The sequence below is a fragment of the Bombus pascuorum genome, chromosome 1 (assembly GCF_905332965.1).
Source record: "Bombus pascuorum chromosome 1, iyBomPasc1.1, whole genome shotgun sequence".
In the NCBI taxonomy this organism is placed as follows: Eukaryota; Metazoa; Arthropoda; class Insecta; order Hymenoptera; family Apidae; genus Bombus; species Bombus pascuorum.
Window position 1 is genome coordinate 24642155 of NC_083488.1, and position 19154 is coordinate 24661308.

Here is a 19154-nt window from a genome sequence, read left to right on the forward strand (position 1 = left end):
TATATTCCCAGGTTAAAGGATCAAAAAGTCGAATTTCTAATTTCTCACAAATTTCATTAAAAAATGTAGGTCAGCTGTGACTAGTCTGGTGAATATAAAGAGTAAAGAAGCGAAAGTATAAATTCAAGAGATTTACTTTTAAATTCGATCTCCAGCAGGCACACGATTCTCAACATCTTCATCGTTTCAATCTCATCATGATTTCACATAAATAAGGATCATAACCTCACCCCAATTCGAGATCCACTTCACGCATCGAGGTATTCACCTAGCAAAAAGCCGACTCTCTTCATCTACTTCAATCCCGGCCAGCGAACAACCTCTTACAATCGTCGGTACGTGCATCGAAACGCGCGATATAGCGAACGTGCAAGAAACTTTGTGAATCATGGAGTACGATTTATTTTCAAACCATTCGACTAACCGAAACATCGTTCATTCTATGAAACAAAAGCGGGATCAGTGGCTTTTCAACGTGGCAACGATACCTACATCAAATTCTATCGAAAGGAAAGAAATAAATTAGAAAATATGAAAATCGAAACGATCGGTAATTATAGCTAGAGATTGCGAATGTTTATGTAATTTATGGGACATCTAGGTACGAAAATGTATAGAATATTCAAAGTGTTTAAATTATTTGCTATGTACGATTCGTGGATTGCAGGTAGAATTTTGCTTATTAAATTAAAAAAAAGCTATATCTCATACGTATATAATAATAATTTTCAAAATATTTTCTAAATAACTGGACTGTGATACTGTCTCTATTTTTCAACGATTCACACGAAACTCTGTTTTCTCTTTAATTATACGATACTTTTATATGTATATCACATGATTTTCTGAATCGTTCCTGACGTTATTAATAGTTTACCATAAATCGCAATTTGTAGTCGTCTTAACAGAGAAATTCTCTTTAGACAGATTGTTACCCTCCCGATTTATATTATTAAAAAACAAACGGAACAAATCTGTACCTACAGGTTCGATTTCTCTAGTTCATAGAGATACGAAATGACACAAAAATCCGTAGGCTTCTTATCACAGTGTGAATGCGCTACAGAAATCGACGATGAAGAACCATTTCTCGCGGACCAACGCGGAATCATTGTTCGATAACCCAACGACACTCGACGAGATACGACTCATTTTTTATTGACCGACGTTCCACTTGTACGAGCATCGAATGGCGACTTTTCTAGTCCGTTTTTCGTTTCGTTCTACAGTTTCCTTCGGTCAGCCAGTTCGTCCTCGACGCGTACATTTTTCTCCCCTTATCGAACGCAAAAAAAGAAAGAGAAGGAAAAAGGTAGAGGTGTCTTTTCGTAATTTCTGGACCGACAATCCAAGAACCGTGGAAAGTTTCCCGTGGCTCGGGAAGACTGATGAATACGAATCAGCGGACGGTCGACTTTTTAATTACAAGCCGTCTTCTACCGGTGTAAGCAATTTTCCGCACCGCCTCCCATCGATCTTCGAGATGACTGGGAATAAATGACCGCTTACGAAACTTCTGGAGGAAAGGCGATGCCGCTGCGAGGTGAACGTACACCGGTTGAATGAATGATGTGTAATTCCGATTTGCAGAGACTTTCGTTCCGCGTCTGCCCGTTTTGTAATTAACCATTGCGAATTTCTTGCAGAAAATTGGGATGACGAAGAAAACGAATGAAACGATCTCTCGATTTTCATCTCCAAGATTTATTCGTTCGAAGGTTATTATCAAGCTAAACTGTAAAAGCTATAAATATCCGTCTTAAACATCATCATAGGTAATGCAACTATCGACATTTATTTACTATAAAATATTAATAGTACGCGTGTTTCGTATGCGAGATCAGAAATACAGACACAATTATAAACATAAGGAAATAATTATTTTCCGAGTTATTCGTTATTTTTTTACATTATCGAAGTATTAAAATGGATTTAATATCACTGCGCGTTCAGAATTATCCTACCTCGTTATCTCCCTATAATTTCGCTCCATTAATAAACCGTCAATCATTATTTATTAGCAGTTTCCCCTTTTCTCTGGTCTTCTATGTTCCGGGAAAGTAACTCGCGTCATAGAAGCGGAAGCGCCGGAGTCATTGTTTTCGACTTACGCGATAACGTATGCAAATTTGTCCGATCAAGCCGCGCCATTCATTATTCATCGTTTCTGGTGGAACGGTCGTGTTAGCCCGCGAAATTACGAAACGATGAAAAGTCAGAAACTCGTTATTGAAAGAAAAAGAAGAAGAAGGTAGCGGGACGCGGTTATATTACTGATCAGGGGGTGTGGAAAAGTGGAACTGGAGATGAAAGGGCGATGATACTGCGCGTAAATAGGCACGCGTACACCAGACGAGTGAGAATCAATTTTAATGCGGGACAATTTGCGATACAAATTCGATTCGACCCTCGGTGAATAATCTTGGCGGGCCAGCGACCGATTAAATCAGACTTTCAAATGAACCCAGAGGGGTGAAATTGGACTTTTAATTTGAGCGTCGGCTTCGTACAAGTGGCCCCGGTTATTGCTATCTTCATTAAATCGAATCTTTCTTCTAATCGTCAATTTACCGTTAAGCGATATGGAAATATCGAATCGCAGCGAATAAATCTTGTTTATTGGAATTATTATGGAGAGCTTCATGCTCGAAGCGTTAAAATTGGCGCGCGCCTGCAGCGTCGATAACTTCCTGCCTGACTCTTCATCTTTGATATTTAAGCTCTTTAATTAGGAGAGCTCGTAATGGTAGGTTTGCAATCGAAATTACATATGTATTCCGCGAGTGCAAAGACAGAACTGTTAAAAGGATACGAATGAAGAGATAAAGATGTTTCAAATATCGAGATCTTTTTTCGATGGAAAATTTTATGTGAAGTGGAATTAAAATATTAATAGTCAAAAAGCATTGGAAAATAGACTGTACGTTCATTAAAATGTCGTTTCATGATGTAACGAGGGAGAGATAGAGAGAGAGAGAGAGAGAGAGAGAGAGTCTCGCGCCAGCCGTCAAATATAAATAACTTATGGGCTATAATTAAAATTTATTGTTCACGAAGAGCTATAAAACCAGACTATTGTGATATTCAGAAGTGAAAGCAAATTGAAACTTTCGAGCTCAATGATAAAAATTAAACGAAGGTAACGTGCAATTTTATTATCGTTCGCTGCAGTTTAAACCATGCCTTGTGTCTTTATGCCAATTCATCGTTACGATATGCATTCGCTTCAACTAGCTCCTATCTCTTTAATTCATCGCGAGAACTGACAGGGGTCAATCTGTGTGACAGAACGCCATTATTAAATAGATTGAGGGCGAAACTACCACCCATTACGTTTAATCGGAGCTATCGTCCAAGTCAAACATTTATTAAAATTTCTTTCTCGATAAATTCAAATACGAATGTATCAACAGAGGAAGTGTTTTACGTTAGTACTAGAACTATCGACGATTAAAATACAGAAGTTGCTATCATGAAAAGACACATAACGCAGTAAGAAAATATATTTTGCGAAAAATTATTCAGATCTTCTAAAATGCAGCATTATAAATCTATAAAATAAATATTGACCAATCATGAATTTTGACCAATCCGATAATTCTGGTGTTAATATCTTCCCATCTTCTTCAATCCACATTTCTTGATTGAAATTTCAAAAAGCTCGAACTTATTTTCTTGCTCTGATTTATTTTCGAATCATCGTTATTAAAACTCTCATTCATAGACGGGCAAATTGATTTCGTTACAGTCAAGGATCGTTGTAGCCAATCTATTTCGATTCTGTGACAAGATATTGGCTCTTTTCTAACTGACCATGTGGAACTTACCGGTGGTGGAGTTGATGAGAAAATAACCTTCCGGATTGCCGCTGGTGATGGAAAAAGTGAATTGTTGGGGCGAGACGTCGCGATCGAATGCCTGGATTTGAAGAACGCTCACACCTGCCGGAGAGTTTTCCAGGACCGATGGATAATAGACTGGAACTTCAGTCAACGGGGTGTTGTCGTTCCTGTCCAGCACCTCCACGTACACCTGCAGGAAAATCGGCTGTGAATTATTTACGAGAGGTAGATAAATCCTCGCTACTGTGCGTTTGCGAAAAAATGGAAAAAAAAATTGCCATATTTTTGTAAACTAGAGTTGTGGGCGGATTTTTTAGCGCCGAGTATAGCAGAACTTTGAGAAACGAGGATTATATTGTATCACACGTGCAAAGCAGTAGAGATTAAGACGAATTCTGTTCGAAAATGACCGGTTTTGAATTTTAATCGGTACAAAATTATTGACGCAATTCGTTTGGAATAAATAATTGCTAAAAGGTATCGTTTGGAAGATTCCTGGAATAATTTATTCTTTCTATCGATTACCGTTGAATGTGTAAGTTATGAAATGTACATTCGTGAACTTCTATTTTATTCGCCGAAGAATGTAATCGAGGAAATTGATTTTAATGTGAAATGAAGCGAAAAGAGCAGGAATATTTGAAGTTTAAATTATAGTAATTAATGTATCACTTCCTGTATTAATCTTCTATAGATACTACATATAAGACTAAAATCGTAGTTCAAAGTGAATACATATTATTAGAGAGCGTATTTTTAAACAATTCGGTAATAATCTTATTTCGCAACGTTGGGCAGTATCATTACTGAATTCTCATTTCCTTATCTTGATTATTTTCTACAATACCAGTTGCGGCATATATAATAAAAATTCACAGTATTGATTATAGTGCATTGCAGTGTCTACGATGAGATTTTAGCTGGTCATGTTAAATCACTAGTGAAATTTCTATCTATATACGCAATTATAAAAGTGTAGTAAATTAAACTCTTTGCGTCGCGTCGGTAACAGAAAGTCTTTTTCCAATAGTGTAATGTATGTTGCAATATTATGGTGGGAGATAAGTGATACGAAAAATTTGTAGCAGTCGATAGAGAAAATTGGCTCTTTGACTAGCCATCGTTTCGCTACTAGAAGCTTATGCACGTAGAAAGTACGAAATAAATAGTGGTTCGTGATATTTTTCCAATACAATGACAAAAATGTAATGGCAGTGTTTATAGTTTAACGTAAACAACGTCATAAGCACTAATTCTTTAATAATTCCTTGATCATTGATCGGAACACAGATATTTTACCGAGGAATTAACAAAAAATTGTATTAAATTGAAAAATTCATAAATGCCCAAAGTTGTACTGTACGTTTGCTATAATATTCTCAAAATACAAAATATTTAAGTAAATTCTACTATTTCTCCCGAATTTCTAGTATTATGGTGTCCCAGAAAATATTTTTCAAAGATCAGTTGTTTCATCTTCTTTCTTTTCCATTAAGACTTATTTAGACGTATTATTATTCATTAAGACTTATTATTATTAAGACCAAAAACCCAATATCATTTGGGAAATATATCCACGTTAATTGTTGTGGCAATGTATTCTCTGCCTGTTCCTATTTTCATTGTATGAGTGTGGACAATCAAAAATTTCGGAACACGAAGATATTTCTCGGGACAATATAATACATTAAACATGTAATTTATCTTGCGCATTGCACAAACCTGCAAACTCGAGCTCAGAGGAACCACTCCGTGATCCTGCGCGTACACCGTCAGCCAGTATCCTCTCTTCGACTCCACATCCAACATAACCTTCGTCTTGATGTTACCTGGAAAGGCCAAAACACATTTTATTAAAAAGAAAAAGAAAAAAGGAGAAAATAAGATAAATCTAATGTAACGGAATATTCGCTGCCGTACACCGATTCCAGAACATTTCTCGATCGTCAATAATAAAAAAAAAATCAAGTTATGCTCGATCGAAACGTCTCGTCGCGTAACTAATCATGCAAACGGAATAGCTGAAAATAGCCACGGTATCGCGAAACATTTTCACCTCTTTGATATCACCATGAGAGGACGCGAGCTGAGTAGGAACAGGTCGTTCTATGCGCGAAAAATAGGAGAGAAAAAAGGAAGGTGGAAAAAGGAAAGAAGGGAGGAAGAGGAAGACAGGGCAGGAAAGATAAGGAAAGAGACGTTATTACCGTCTTGCCAGATAGCTAGCAACAAGGACCGATATGAAATGACGTGCACGTAGATGGCGACTTGCCAAGCGTGCACCCGCGCGCGCGCGCTCTCGCGCGTCAGTGCAAAAATTGGACTGCATTCCTGTTGTTAACACGTCGAGCACGTTGTTCCGCGTGTCTTCGATCGTTTTTGCGACATTCCAGTGCTTACGGTCGGTTCTTGCACCGCGATACACGCCATCAATGAACACACGCTTGGTTTATTACGGTATTAAAACGATAACGTCTCGATACCTGGCGACCAGTGGTCCAGGAACGGGCAAAAGGCTAACAGATATCGAGGCAGCAAAGAGAGGGAACGAGAGAGAGGTGGAGACCTCGATTAATTAGCAATCCGTGATGTTACGTACGAGAGCAGATGTAGATCGTAATCAAGATTATCCCCGATTTGTTCTGTCAGTAATTGCATCTTCAGATTTCGCTGCAGCATCTTCATTAATCCCGATCTTTCGCGTGGCTCGACCCACCACTTCCTCGATAGCTGTACATTGTATGCGTGCCCAACAGTATCGGTATAATATCGAGCTCGTAATTCCACGATATCGATTAATTATCGGAGCCGAGGCGAAATTCAGCCCAGCGGGAGCCAGATACACGTCGGTGTCCTCGATTATTTATGGCCTCGTTCCCGTAAAATTCACGGCCGTGGAATCGTGATCCGCGCTCACGACTTCACGATTTCCTCGGACGAAGAAAAACGATGGCTACACATGTAATTGGAGGATAGCGCGGCGCCTGAGATATCAATGCTTAATTTATTCTTCGATATATGTATATAATCCGGTATTCAGATAGAAAAATTTACTCGGTCGACGGAAATTATTGGATTCCTTGCGTTCAATGACTGGTATTTCCAGGACTGTTGGAATGCTGGTTTGCATTAATATATTGAGTATATTATACCGTACTATTTTTTTAGAATTTCCAATCCACCCGATATAAATCAAGAATGATTTTCTCAGAAGCTAAACTCATTAGCTCAACTTTCTGTTAATTTCTCAATCGCATTAGATAAATACACGTTTTAATTTCCAATTCTTCGAAAACAAATAACTTACGCTCATGAGTTCGTTTATTTCAACAAAATGGCAAATAATAACAAATTCCAAGACGAATATAGAAAATGCATATAATAAAAGATGGTCTTCGTAACATCATCTCTCATCATCACTCTCTGCTTTTAAATTTACACGTTTGATCAATGTGGCCTCTAAACGGCTCAAACATAGACCTAATCTCCAAAATTAAAGAAACGAGAAGTTTTCAAAAATTTGACACTCTAATCTCTGATATTCACAGCAATTCAAAAGTCCAAGGAAACTTTGATTAATTGGAAAGAAACGTCTCATTGACTCTACACTCTCCGCGATTGTTTCGTAGCCGCAGAGCACGCGTTACACGTGTTTTCGTGGCTCGTTCAAGCATAGAAGGGGTTCGGGGACGCGGACACGTGCTGCACGTTTAATAGTGATCCGTGGAAGGGGAGAATAAATTAAATTCGCTACCGTGAACGCAACTTGTACAAGCAGTTTATGCCATCGTATAATGGTAGAGCGAACGAGACAGAAAGAGAAGCAGATACGACTATATCCTACAAAGTCGAATGCGATGCTCGCTTTTCATGCCCCAGTTTTTTGTCTAAACAACATTACGGACTTAATTTCTTTCCGGATTGTAACAGGGCGGCGGTCGCTTTCTCTCGCGACAAGAAACTATCTTTCTTCCGTGTCAAAAGACACGCTCCACGAAACTTTTTAGACAGGGATAGAGCAAAAAGCTAGAGAAGGATGAAACGAGAAGAGAGATGCTAAGGTGGTGGTGGCTAATGGAAAAAGTTAAAGACAGAAAGATTTTCTTTGTAACACGAAATGAATTCGTTTGAACGTACGTTCGAGGATATAATTGGAGAATACGACTGGTTGAACGAAGTAATTTTCGGACAAAGAAATACTCATTTTATCTTATAATAATTAATTGTAATTTTAGTAATTTTTAATTGCTTATGCCGTTAGCTAAGAATAAAAAATGATAATTTTTGTTCTCTTAATTAGCGCCAAATTATTTACAATTCCTTTGTGACTCTAACTTCTAAAGCCTGGATTCTCTGCTTTCTTTTCTCCGCACTGTCTAAGGAAGTTACGTTTAATTATCTTTAACGAATCCGATAACCCACGATACTAACATAAAATACAATACTACGATATAATCAAAATTCGGAAACAAATATTTTTAACGACACACATAGCCTCCATAGAGATCAGTGATGCTATGGAAACTATAACAATTCAGTATCCTTTTTAAAAGTTACCTTAAAAATGATTCTTCTAGGAACGTCAAAAGAGTTAACGAAGATAATACACAATAACAGAACATTTAGAGAATAAAATGTATAATAAAACTTTCAAATAGTATTCTAATTCTACAAGATCTCGTGGCAATAGAGAAAAAAGCGAGAGTGCACGAATTATGTTCGATCAAAGTGGTCAATCTAGGATTAGAATTAAATCATTCTCGCGAAAACGAGTTTACCCGCTGCTTTACCGTACAGAATCATCGGCGAGCGGTAGAAAACAAGAGAGAGAAAGAGAGAGAGAGAGAACGCGTTTTAGCTCGTCGCTAAATTAATTTTGCAATCCTATCGACGTCTATGTAATTGCAATGTCAACTTCGTTCTACTATTTCGCAGCATTCCGCGGTATTCGCTGCTTCCACCGAATAAATCGAAGCATTTCAACCACTACGAATTAGCAACTTTCGAATAATCAATGTTAGATCGAGTTTCTCGTCGTACAAAGTTCATCTGGAGCATGCAATTTCCAAGTTGCCGGCTCGCCCCTTTCTGCACTCTCTGTTCCTCGGGAACATCGATGATTCTAATAATTATAATCGACGACGGGTAGGATTTCGAATAACTTGCTGCTCACTTTATTACGTAATGGTAGAGGGAATCCAGCGAAATTCCAGATCAGAAGAGACGTCCCTCCGTAATATTATTGCGAATCATGTTCGTTACTAGGTAGAGGGAAAATGGAATTTATCGATTTAGGAACAGAAGAAACGACGGTTTTGATTTTGGGTTGCTATCGGATGTACGATCTTTTGAAATCTTGGAATTCTTGTTTCCCGCTGGTTTTATCTCCCTCTTCAATTTTCGTGAAGCATACTCGGATGCAAACAGAAATAGAAGGACTGGTAAGTAAATTTAAGAAATTTAACAAATTCTGAGAGAATACATTTTTGTATTATTTAGTTGATATTTATTCACTGCATTTTTCACATTTCTTACATTTTATGTGCGTCATACAATCGTAAAGAATTTTAAGAATTTAAGTAAGTGTCAATGTTATATTTTTGAATAGTGAATCATGGAAAAAGCCATTTTTTATTTACTACATGTTTCGTGCCTTTTTTCCTCTTTTTTTGGAATTTGTTAAAATTTTTCAATGATATACTTTGTTTTATGCTGAACTGCGAATTTATTAAGTATATCGATGTACAGATAACCGCTGTCAATATCAAACCTACAGAAAAAGGATTTGTAGGCAATTCGAACAGTTTAATCGGTCGGAGCATTCACCCGGCAAATGACAGATATGAAAGAGCCTGAATCTTGTCCAGCAATTCGATTTGCCAGCAATAAACAATAAATCACTTCGATCACACGAATTAACCTCTTCGAGTTCTCAAACGTTTCAAATCATCGTCCATTTAGAAAGTTTAATAGCGATCGAAATCGTTCGCAATTAATACATCGATGCCAGTCAGTGATATATTATTTCGCGTATTATGTCAAATAACGCCATTCGGAGATTCAGAAATTCAATTCCACGATTTCCATAACACGATTCTACCATCGGGTCTATTTATGTTTCAAAGTTACGTTTCACAAATTGCAAATTATCGATATTAATATATTTTCTTCTGTAATGATAACGGGTTTGATAATAAAACAGATACAATTTTAGAAGTAATATTTGCATTTTACACGTCATGTAACAATCCTATTTAAAGTAACATTATAAAAGAGAAGTCTGTGATCTACAATTTATAGATCAATTGGCTACTGCATTAAGGAAGCAGCATCACTTTTCAATAATTTAAGTAAATCAACAAAAACTAACTATAAATCAAATTTTTGTCCAAATCTGCAATAAATTCATAGTCAACTCATATTCAATAATAATAAATTTGACACTTTTGAATATGAAACCTATATCTTCCCTTCTATCCCAATAAATATAATTTAACTATTGGATATGCCTTGACATATTTGCAAGCCTCTAACTTGTCAATTCACTGACATTAAACATAAGTTGATGAATTATTGTGCAATGATGTACACATTCCAACAATTCCTTTTCCCAATCACACTTTATCAATACAATGTTCTTAACCACAATATCATTCAGAAAAGTCTCATCGATGAATTTCGAATCAAAATCTACGACGAAACATTCCCTTAACCACCTCGTGCTAATCTCAAAATTAACAAAGGTATTCTACCTACGACAAGCAGAAAGAGAAACAATTTCCACCAGCTATACCATTCGTATTAATACCATAGTGGCGAGACACGAAGTTTGACGACTTGTTGGTCATTAAATTCATCGGTCGTAAAGCGACTTGTTGCGTTAAGTAATAGGAAGCACTTGAGTTCTAGAGATCAAGCTGACGGTTCGATTTCCCCTGCAGCCGACACCTTGACGAACGCACAGTTATTACGTCAAGAAGAATATCAGGATTCGTTTCGACCAATTTGATGCCGCGACGCGTTTCTAACGAGCCGGCGAGGGAATTCGACGAGCGCGTGTTAAAGCATTCGCGACGTGACGCTGTTCCAACGTTTCATCATCGACTCGCGATCAAAGGCACGCGTGTTTGTTACTGTTGAAGTGATCGTCACTTCTGAGTAAACTCAACATCTGGTCTTCGGTTTCTCAACCGCCTAAGGTCTTCGAAGGCGCATAGACAAAAGAATGCGTTTAGGAAAGGCCATAAGCGGTACACGTCCGATGTTGGTTGAGGCAGTTGCCTTTAGTCTAAGGGTAACGCTGCTAGAGAGAGGATCTGGATAGGCTCACATTGTAACACATATTTTGTAATTTACTAGTCACAATATATACACTTTCAATACCTTGCAGTTTGCTCACGCAGTTATTTAAATCCATCCACTGAATAATCTTAACAGTTACAGAATCGGCCATCGAAAGCATAATCCTTGCGGATACTCGAACGTCGAGTAGAATACCGTGAAGCGTGGCAAATATTTAATAAGTTCGCCAACCGCGTTGTACATCGATAACTTCTTTAGTGATCTTATGGTTGATTGAACTAAATAAAAACGAGTTGCTACGATCTATAATATTTCGGATGATTGGTAGGTTGTTTGAGGCATTTGCAATCGCTGTTGAAAGTCGATGTGGAAAGGATTTCGAAGAGTGGTACCGAGAAGAGTTTCTTGAGTGGTTTCTGAAATTAATAGATTTTAGCTGTATATATGATGAAGTGTAATTACAGTCGCTGACGAAAGTAGTTGAAAGTATTAGAAAGTATTTACCATATAAGCTTTTTACGTATACACGTATATCGTGTCAATTATGTGAAATAACGAAATTTCTTTAACTCTGTAACGATACACGACTGTCACGATTATAGTGATGGAAATTAATAATTGTTTCAGAATATTTAATGACCTTTTCTTCTGCAAACATCGATCAACCTTTCTTATCGTCATAATGAAAATAAAGCGAGGAAAGCTCATTAAGGTAGCAGGGATAATAGGGGTAACGCTGACAAAGAAATCTCATCAAGTATAACAAGTAGATTTTTAAGAAAATTAACTGAAAATGCACGACCTATCGTGTTTCATTGTCTCTACTGAAAATACATTAATTTACGAAGCATTAAATAAAGAAATACGATATCTCTTCGTTTCTAAGTTTTTCCAACAACAAAACAAAAGCAGTTTGAAAGACTGCATTTCTAGTCATTGCTTCAAGAAGGAAAAGCTAGAACAACATAGAAACCGAATCGAACACTGAGCATTTACTTAAAGCAGTAACATTAAAGAAAAATATCTAACTACAAGCCACGGATGCAAGTATTGCTCCGGGAATGAGGAGAGTTAGTTCCGTAAGATGTGGAAAACACGGCTAACGTTCTCGTCTGATATTCAATTGGTAACATATATACTCCGAACTAACCATGAACTTTTACAACTTCACGAAACCGGCGAAATAAAATCTTTAGAAACTCGAACAACTATCACGAATCGAATATCAACATGAAAAAATTCTAATTAAAGTAAATCGAACGCAATTTATTTTCCTTTTATCATTCAATTTATCATGTATAGCCAAGCTTGTTTTAACATACGAATTTTATATGAAACGTGTGAGAAAAACTTCCAACGTAACGTTTGGTAATCCGAAAAAGACATTGTAGCATTCTAGAGTCAGTGATAAACAAGAAAATAATAAGAAAAATGTAACAGAGAAATTTCATTACAAACATTCGTGTACCCTAAATAATTTTCTAGCGAGAGAGTCAAAATTATCTTCATAAAAGCGCGACATAATTCCTACTTTCTATTATCAGTTCCTTTCATCCTCCGCATCTTCCAGATCGTGTGCCAATTTCGTGAAGAGCGAGAGGGAGGGCAACAACTTGGAAGGCGTTAAGAATCTTCGAAATCTTAAAAGGGAGGAGAGCCCGAGGAAAAGGGGAAGAGAGAACGATGTTTAGAGGAATCGTAAAAATCTCTTCTCGGTAATTTCAGCCAGGGCCGACCTATCCCATTTCATAAACGGCTGATACCATTTGGCGTCCGGGATCCGTAAGAGCTTCACGGAAGAGTTACAGAATTCGTTTTCGCGAGGGCTTTGAGCTTTTGTCCGAGTAACGATGCCTCTGCTCGCCGGAAACGTGCAGCGAACCGATCGATGAGCCTTCGAACGGAAAACGCGCAATTTTATAGTCGGACCTGCCATCCCCGAACTATCCTCGCGACCTCCAACCCCCGTGAACCAGCTTCTTGTCCTTCTTTCATTCTTTTATCGAATTCCATCTGTCTCCATCCACCTCATTTTCTCTCTGACATTTCTCTCGACTCTCGATCCACCGCGGAGGAACTATGGCCGATCGTTAACCCAGATTCGAAACGGCGACACTTTAGACGCTTCGCCAATAGCCCGCGAATGTATACGTCTTGATCGCGACACTCCTCCACGGACATCGAGAAACTAAGAAGCTTCTCCGGTGATCGATCTTTACGTTTAGTAGTCGATAGCTAGATTCGTTGAAACTGGCACGGAAATTTCCAGGATAAATATGGATCCGCCATTGTCATCGAGAAGAAATGGGCGAGTTTAATTATCTGATAAAAAGTTGCTGCGACTCTTGAGATGTTTTATAATACAGGAATTAATTGAGATCAATGAATAGAAAGAGAGGGGGAGATAGGGGGGAGAGAAAGAGAGTAAATATATCTTACTTGGAGAGATAAGATTTATTTCGTTAAATATATTTGGAATATTGGTTCTATATGTGAGATTTTGCTGGATGAAATTATCCTTTCCGTGCTTTCAATGTGTCAATCATTCTTTCTAACTGATGTGTAAGATTTGGTATAGAGAGCTTGAATATTGAGCATTATATGATATTTTAAACGATACCCTTTTACCCTATATTGTTCATTGTTACTTTAAATGTAACTTTGTGAACGAAACTCGAATCGAGAAGTAGTTACTGGTTTCCTACGTCATATAAAAACACATACTTGACATCCCTATACCGCGAAATAAGAAGTAACATCCTCTGCAACCGTATTATAATATTGTAATAGAACCCGACAATGAACGTCAATTTCTTCCAATGTAAATTCCAATCAAATTTGCAAAGTTCTTCCACAAATATTTCCACGTTTAAAATTCACTTCGATTACCAATCACCATAAACAAAATTTTCTCCAGCCATTCCATTTACCCTCAAAGTCATTTCTATACGGTTCGATTATTACTTGCATCAGCCCGCAAAGACTTCTGTCTCTAATATTGCCACACAAAGAAAGGAAATGTGTATTCAACTTATCCCTGTCACTTGTTTAACGTTTATTCGACAGGCAATATATCCGCGTTCTCCCTTTCTCACATAATATATCCATGTCATATGGCCACGGGGATACGATAATGTTTTTCCACCCCTTTTGATCCTCTTTTTTTCATGAGAATATGAAAAGAAAAAGGCAGCATACTACGCGGAGATGTTCCTTCTAAAGCTCTGCTTAATAGCCTGGAAACACCTTTCGACCGTTTCTAAGAAGCGATTTCCCGAATGCAAGCCCATTTGCGCGCCGGAAGCGAGGGTCGGCGAAAGCCTCTTACGCACGATAAGGCGATTGGTTTCCCGCGCGGTGGCCGCGTTGATTAAACTACAATGAGGAAAATTAAACGTAAGAAGGTTTCTCCTTGGCGAGTGAAGATAAGGCGCAGAGCAGAAGGATAGATATATTTAATCCTTTTATTAATCTCCAATACACAATTTTTCGTTCATCTGCTAGCGAAAATCGTTTAATTTCTTTGTATAAACAACCAGAAAAATTGAGACAACGTATCTTATTATTTAATTATCAAGTTCCATAAGAAAGCTGACTTATACTACTACTATAAAATGATAGCCAGAAATCATTTAGAAATTTCAAGATGTAGAGATATACAGACTGCACATAATATTCAAAGATACAATAGAACATCCAAGGTAGCGTTATAATATTTGGTAAACGAAACAAATCTCCACAAGTTCCACTTGTTTGCCTATCCAAAAACAGAAAAAGGGAAGAAATATATAAATCTGTACAAATATCTGCAGTGTACTGGTGAGTAAATATATTAGAAGGCAGACAAGACACAGCTCTCTTCTCTTGTCCTTTTCTTTCACGCGTTTCTTTCTAACGACACAATAGAACTGAGAATGTAATTGTATCGAGAAAAGTTGGAAGGCAGTAACAAGATTAAAATAAAATAATATAGGCCAGCCAGACAGGAGAAGAATGATATAAAACAGTCTAATAACCTTTGCTCTATTGTCGTTGAGGTATTTCCACGGAGGCGGCCTCGTACTCAATAAGGAGAACGTTATCGAGCATTCTGTGCATGTTTGGAATACGTTACACGCGGAACGTAATAACGTACGTGCGTAATTTCTGTTCTCGCGCGAACTCGTTACACCCTAGCCGCGGAATTTACGTCCAAGATGGACGATGGAACGTTACAAAAGTACCCCTCTATGCTTCCTATATTTCTGAAAGGAATTTACGATTATAGTCCGTGAAGAAAGTCGCGGCCGACTCCGTGAAAGTGCTTTTTACTTCGAGCAATAATGTTAATTTGCGAAAGACCACAGACTATTGTGGAAACTCTAAGAGAATATTTGCTAATATAGCAGAAAAATATGGCTACAATCTTAGCACAGAGATAAAGTTGCAATTAGATAGACATGTTAGAGAAATGGAAGTACTATGGGAAAACTATGCTATTAAAGATATACCCAAGGAATATTGAAATAAATTGAGCAATATACTGACAAGTATACAAAGATATACAAATATTAGGTTGTCTCTCTTTTACAGACACGTCTTTTACAGGGATGCATCCTTACACAAACATGAAACCTAATCTGTCGAACGTTGTGATCTTTATTTTGATAGAACAACATGGATCATACGTAATTCGATAAAATAATATAAAACGAAAGAAACTTTTCGGACGACCTAATAGAAGTGTATTTTCTTATTCGCGAGAAGTAGTATCTTCAAATGAGATCAGGCGAATAGATGGTATAATGTAATGTTACAGTCATGATCCATGAATAACAGAGTTCAACGCTAATTGTAGACCTAATCGTACAATTCTCTACATAATTTTTCCAAATCACGTTCAATTCGCGCGGTCATGCGAAACCGTGAACACGGTAGCCTCCCCATAAACCAAAAATACCAGAGGGAAATCAGATACACGGCCATTATAACCATTCACAGGCCGTTTCCTCTTAACTTCTCGTGGCAACACACCGCGTGAAAGCCCGAACGCTGATTTTCAATTGCTCGCAAGTAAATAATGCGGTACGCGATTTCTCTGAATCTAGATCCGTTCATTCGCGGCGTTATTTACGACTTAATGCCAGGCGGAAATTCGACAGCGTGTAATGGAGGGAAAAGAACACGAGGATGGCAAATCGTTCCGAGATAAAAGCATCAGCGGTGCAACGAAACAGACGAGACGCGGTGCCGCGTCGGCTCGTGCAAATTCTTCCATGCGTTCCAGATCCAAATCACCACAGGCAAATTGTTCTGGGGTTCAATCGAAAACGCGTTTTCACGAAAAGCTTTTAACGACTAAAACATCGACCCGACAAAGACTTTACGATCGCGCTATTACCATTCAGGAGTCATTGCAAACACGATGCGTCAGGATGCTGTTGCGACTAATAAGAAAAGTGTAAGACGTTCGTCACAGGTCATCGATTTAATTCAAACTTCGAACAGTGATGGTATTTGTCATTTTGTTTATAGAAATATGTACCCCATTATGGTCCATGGACAGATAATCAGATGCTCAATATTTTTCGAAGCCATTATGCACCAAGCGATAACGCAACATTTCACGTGCATTTATCTTTTATTATTTTATATTATTGTAATTTTGTTTTTCGTTTTTTAACATCGTAGGCATAAAAGAAAATACTATGGATTTGTTTAACATTTTTTTCTTCGTTCTTCCTTTTTGCCAAATAGATGCTACGATTTATTCACAAACTATCATTTTTTAAATCACGAGGAAATATTTGCTGTGTCTCTCTGTGGTGTAGTAGTCTTGTTTCAAATTGTTTGTTCGATAATATTGCACAATTTCGCCGTTCTGTTTTGACTTAAAATGTACATGTTGCTCGCCCAATGTATCAGCAATTAAATTAAAATCGATCTAAATTTGTTTCCATTGGATGATGAAAAAGAAGCCGAAGGTAATCGACAATTGACATTTCGTACGCAAATATCTCGTTTATCTTCCTGTTCTTTTTCTCATATAGCGTAAACCAATTGTCAGAATATTACCTTTGCAATGACGTCGCCGATCGCCATGCATTGCGAGCGTTTCCACGTTTCCAAATATTTCTCGTTCATCGTTCCGAAGAGAACAACGTTAATCGAATTCGCGTGCAAATTGTTCGCACAGAAGATTCGACGGTGGCCAATTAGCGTCAAATAAAGTGATCGCTGCGTTTTCAGCACAGTCTTTTTTCATGGACGAAAACTTATTTTACACTGTGAAACTACGTCATAGTCGTAGTTTTTACTTGATAAACTTTTACGAAACTTCGGTATCGCTCGCTGTAATATTTCGAGTAAAAAATTTTTTTAGCAGAGAACTTTTTTATTTCGGCCAACGGCAACGTTGGTATTTTACTTTAAACGACTTTTATCGAATCCCGATAATGTTTCCGGTCTATGGCAATTAATAACGTAGAAATTAATACGTTCTTTTAATTAGTTCGTTTGTACGAGGTTTCGAACCAAATTTAGTCGCGAGCCTTGTGTTTCGTTTTTTAGTACATCTATAGAAGTCGATTCGTTGTTACTTTTTATAATTAACAGGCATAGTGATACCGAATCGTATATGATAATTTTTGGAAATTATAGAATTTGGCTTCTTTCTCCATAAATATTAACTCAAATATAAATTGGATATTTATAATGATAAATTTAATGTAAACATTGTATCAATTCGATTAATTTATGCAATCAGTACAAGTCAAAATCCATAATCTAAATTTGAAACTTGATTCGATTAGATAAAACGCACTGTCACTAATCAAGCAAAATATGGAAACAAGATATCCTAGGTTATAAAACTAAAATATTTGTACATACTCATTTCAAGATGTGTAGTTAATTAGAAATACCTATATCAATCAGACATCATTCATTTATTTCGTCGAGTATTCGAATAAAAGCTTGGAAATTCCTAAACAACTCCTTCGTTTACAATTTGCATGAATAGCATATAATCAACGTTGTTAAAACTGTTTGTGTCAGGCTTCGCCAAAGCGTTTCACAACGATATTGCTGTTTTCACGAGTAATTAGTCGAGCGTTCGTATTCGGTCGAATAAATCCGGATGGAGAACACGATGGAATTGCACGCGTTTCCGTCTTGTACACCTTTCTTCCGTCGCGCCATGTAAATCGGGTTTAACGACCCCGTCGAGTACGCGCATTCTTGAGAATATAATCAATGCCGGCTTCTCTTTCGGAATTTCTCGAGTAGTAGGACTCTTTCAGCGATCATCGGTCGTTCGAATATCTCACGAATCGTGAAATTCCCGCGTCAGCAATTTCCTTCCTTTTATATTGGAATTATAGACGAAATAGACGAGAACTTCTCTGAAGCAAACGTAAAAGGGGGAAAAAAGAAAAAAAGAAAAAGGAAAAGTAGAGGCAAGAAGAAAAAATCACGAGTTCATCATTGTGACACGATCTCCTTTGTCTACTGTTATGCACAGCAGTTCACGAGGAACGACTTGCGAAAGTTTTCATTTAACGAGCCTGTACACGTACCCGTCGTGACCATTATTTTCATCGGTGTACGTAAACTCATTATATTCTCGGTTTTACGTCGTGAGCCATTACAGTCGCGCGAACGCAAATAACTCGACAGCCACGATGCCCTCGAACGTCATCGAAGTTCCATCGAAGAACGCGTCGAGTTCGTTTGATTGCGCAGGATCTTTTGTGTCTGGGTTTTTAAACGGCAATGTAAGTTTTGCTCGAGTTACTGGAAGACTTTGTACTTCGTTGGTATGTATAAGAGATAAAAAGTTGGAATAACGAAGTAAATTCCTTTTCTTCGTTTTCTTATTATTTTTCTTTTTTTATTCTTTTTTTTTTTGTAAAAGGCGAGTTTCAATGTGAATAATGGAAAGTTCTGTATTTGAAATTAACATATAGATATATAACGACGCGATTACGGTATCATAGAAAATCTCTAAATAAAAGTATAACTTAAAAATGT

The 19154-nt window shown here is 37.4% G+C and overlaps 1 protein-coding gene across 8 annotated transcripts in view; it reads right to left on the minus strand.

The window, feature by feature from the left end:
* LOC132914727 (fat-like cadherin-related tumor suppressor homolog) overlaps window positions 1-19154 on the minus strand; it is a 499421-nt gene that overhangs the window by 61817 nt on the left and 418450 nt on the right. For all 8 annotated transcript variants that reach the window (XM_060974111.1, XM_060974104.1, XM_060974095.1 and 5 more), the window contains exons 4-5: window positions 5565-5671; window positions 3828-4032 (exon numbers count right to left, since the gene is read on the minus strand). In XM_060974111.1, coding sequence (XP_060830094.1) covers window positions 3828-4032; window positions 5565-5671 — 312 coding nt within the window. The remainder of the gene's footprint in view (window positions 1-3827; window positions 4033-5564; window positions 5672-19154) is intronic.